The sequence below is a fragment of the Alosa sapidissima genome, chromosome 11, assembly GCF_018492685.1.
Source record: "Alosa sapidissima isolate fAloSap1 chromosome 11, fAloSap1.pri, whole genome shotgun sequence".
Lineage (NCBI taxonomy): Eukaryota > Metazoa > Chordata > Actinopteri > Clupeiformes > Clupeidae > Alosa > Alosa sapidissima.
Genome location: NC_055967.1, coordinates 32,597,462 through 32,599,961, shown reverse-complemented (window position 1 = coordinate 32,599,961; position 2,500 = coordinate 32,597,462). Strand labels below are relative to the sequence as shown.

Sequence of the window (2,500 nt, the reverse complement as noted above, 5' to 3'; positions counted from 1 at the left end):
TGTGTGTGTGTGTATCTCTCTCTCTGCATGTGTGTGTGTGTCTCTCTCTCCCTCTCTCTCTCTCTCTCTGCATGTGTGTGTGTGTGTCTCTCTCTCTCTCTCTCTCTCTGCATGTGTGTGTGTGTGTCTGTGTGTGTGTGTGTGTGTGTGTGTTCACAGAGAGGATCAGTGCAGTGCTTGAGGAGGGTTTGTTCCACTGCTCACTGCCCCCATCCTGTTAGCGGCCCATGTGACTGTCCTGTGTGTGAAGGTCCTTAACACACACACACACCAGACACATAAGAAATGGTGTCACTCCTGGTGTATTCTTTTACAGATGTAGTTCAGTTGTATGTTTGTATGTTATGTTTGTTTTTATGTTTCATTTCTTTATGTCCATCTGCAAGTGTGTGTGTGTGTGCCACCACTTTTTTTAGGTTGTGTGTTCCAAGGTGGGGTGTACGTGGCTGGTCAGAGCTTCTCTGCTCCTAAGGCTGACTGTGACGTTTGCACATGCTCAGTAAGCACTTACGTCTGCTTTTCTCCAGTCGTGGTGTTTGTGGGAAGCTCTTTGTACGTTGGTATTATCAGACACAGGAGCGCATATGCTCTAACTCTTGCTCATGTATGTTGGCTCATATGTTTTTTTATGTGTGCGGTGTGTATGAATGTGCATGTGTATCTGTGTCTGTGTGTGTGTGTGACAGAAAGGCAGAGTGACCTGTGTTCCTCGAGTGTGTGCAAAGGTGTCGTGTCCTCACCCTGCGTTGGACGGCTGTTTGTGTGGAGTGTGTGAGGGCTGCCGGTTCCATCAGCGTAACTGTGGCAACGGAGAACGCTTCCCACATCCCCAGGACCCCTGCCAACGCTGCACATGCCTGGTACACAACACACTCCTCATCACTATGGCAACTGAGGCCGGCTCTCTCACAGCGCCATGTTTCTTCTTTGTGTCTCCGAGCCTTTGTGTCATACAAGCAAATATTCCTCCATTTTACCCAGCTGTGTGCTACTGTTCGCTTGCTAACTATCCAAAGGTTCCTTACATGCATGCTAACATTAGACCCTTTAAGTATAAGTAAGTAAGTATATATACTCTTTTGATCCCGTGAGGGAAATTTGGTCTCTGCATTTATCCCAATCCGTGAATTAGTGAAACACACTCAGCACATAGTGAACACAGTGAGGTGAAGCACACACTAATCCCGGCGCAGTGAGCTGCCTGCTACAACAGCGGCGCTCAGGGAGCAGTGAGGGGTTAAGTGCCTCGCTCAAGGGCACTTCAGCCGTTCCTACTGGTCGAGGTTTGAAACGGCAACCCTCTGGTTACAAGTCCAAAGCGCTAACCAGTAGGCCACGGCTGCCCCCTTTCAATCTGTTCTTAGAATTTTCCGGTTTAAACATTCAAAATCAATGCAGATAAGTTGTCATGAAAATGTATTGGACTTTAGCGTAGTGCTCTACAAAATGTCAACTTTAAAACTTTTTTTTTTTCACTTTTGTTTATCCCCGAGTTATCATTAGCTCACTATTTATTTCTGTACCACCAACAATGCCTTATGAATGCATGCTTGTTTATGTAGTTGAAACAGACTATAACTTAGCCTATTTGGTCTCAGTGATTTACTTTATGTGACATTTTTATGTTCATTTGAAAGCTGAGGTTTTGAGCACATTTGCACTGCGGTGTAGATTTAGTGAACACCAGATTGAACTGTGTTTTGGTCAGCCATCTTCTATGCGGCAACAACAATCCGGGAGTGTTTTGATTCTTGTGCAAGTACAGAGAGGAGGGGCGGTTCAGCGGTGTGTGTGAGAGAGAGAGAGGGGGAGAGCGCGGGGCATGTATGTAGCTATTGAAAGTAACTTTGAACTATTGAACTAATTAAAATAGTAAAAAGTCAATACTTAAAACATGGCAGTCACACATTTTGCACCCACCTTTTGTCTCCCGCTCCCCCTGCCATACCCCCCCGCCCCCCCGCCCCCCCTGACATACCCCCCCCCCACCCCCACCGCTCCCCCTGACATACCCCCCCCCCCCCCGCCCCCCAGGGCCTGGCCTAGCTACAATAGTCAGTCACCACCGTTACCATGGTACCATGGTTGTGCATTGTACTGCCTACAAGAAGTGCACCAGGTTAACACCAGGTTACCTAGTTATATAATATGTTGCTTATGTTGTTTAGAAGTCTCTGTGTCATGTTCTGTGTGTGTCTGTGTGTGTGTGTGTGTCTAGAATGGCGGTGTGACGTGTGTGTCAGTCTCGTGTCCGGCAGTAGCGTGTGCTCGGCCAGTGACCCCTCCTGGAGAGTGTTGTCCTGTGTGCACAGGTGTGTGTGAGCACCAGGGAAACGTGTATGACAGCGGGAGCACCTTCAGAGACCCCAATGACCGATGCACCACCTGCACATGCCTAGTAAGTGTGTGTGTGTGTGTGTGTCAGTATGAAAATATGTGTGTGAGTTGTAGTGACAGGCAGAAATTCAGAAATAGTACTAGAGTAATACTAAAATAATAG

The 2,500-nt window shown here is 47.4% G+C and overlaps 1 protein-coding gene across 1 annotated transcript in view; it reads left to right on the top strand.

The window, feature by feature from the left end:
- The window catches only part of LOC121723597 (kielin cysteine rich BMP regulator), a 54,498-nt gene that overhangs the window by 39,394 nt on the left and 12,604 nt on the right, over positions 1 to 2,500 (top strand). Inside the window, exons 31-34 of the mRNA XM_042109405.1 lie at positions 160 to 250; positions 417 to 499; positions 687 to 860; positions 2,219 to 2,398. Coding sequence (XP_041965339.1) covers positions 160 to 250; positions 417 to 499; positions 687 to 860; positions 2,219 to 2,398 — 528 coding nt within the window. The remainder of the gene's footprint in view (positions 1 to 159; positions 251 to 416; positions 500 to 686; positions 861 to 2,218; positions 2,399 to 2,500) is intronic.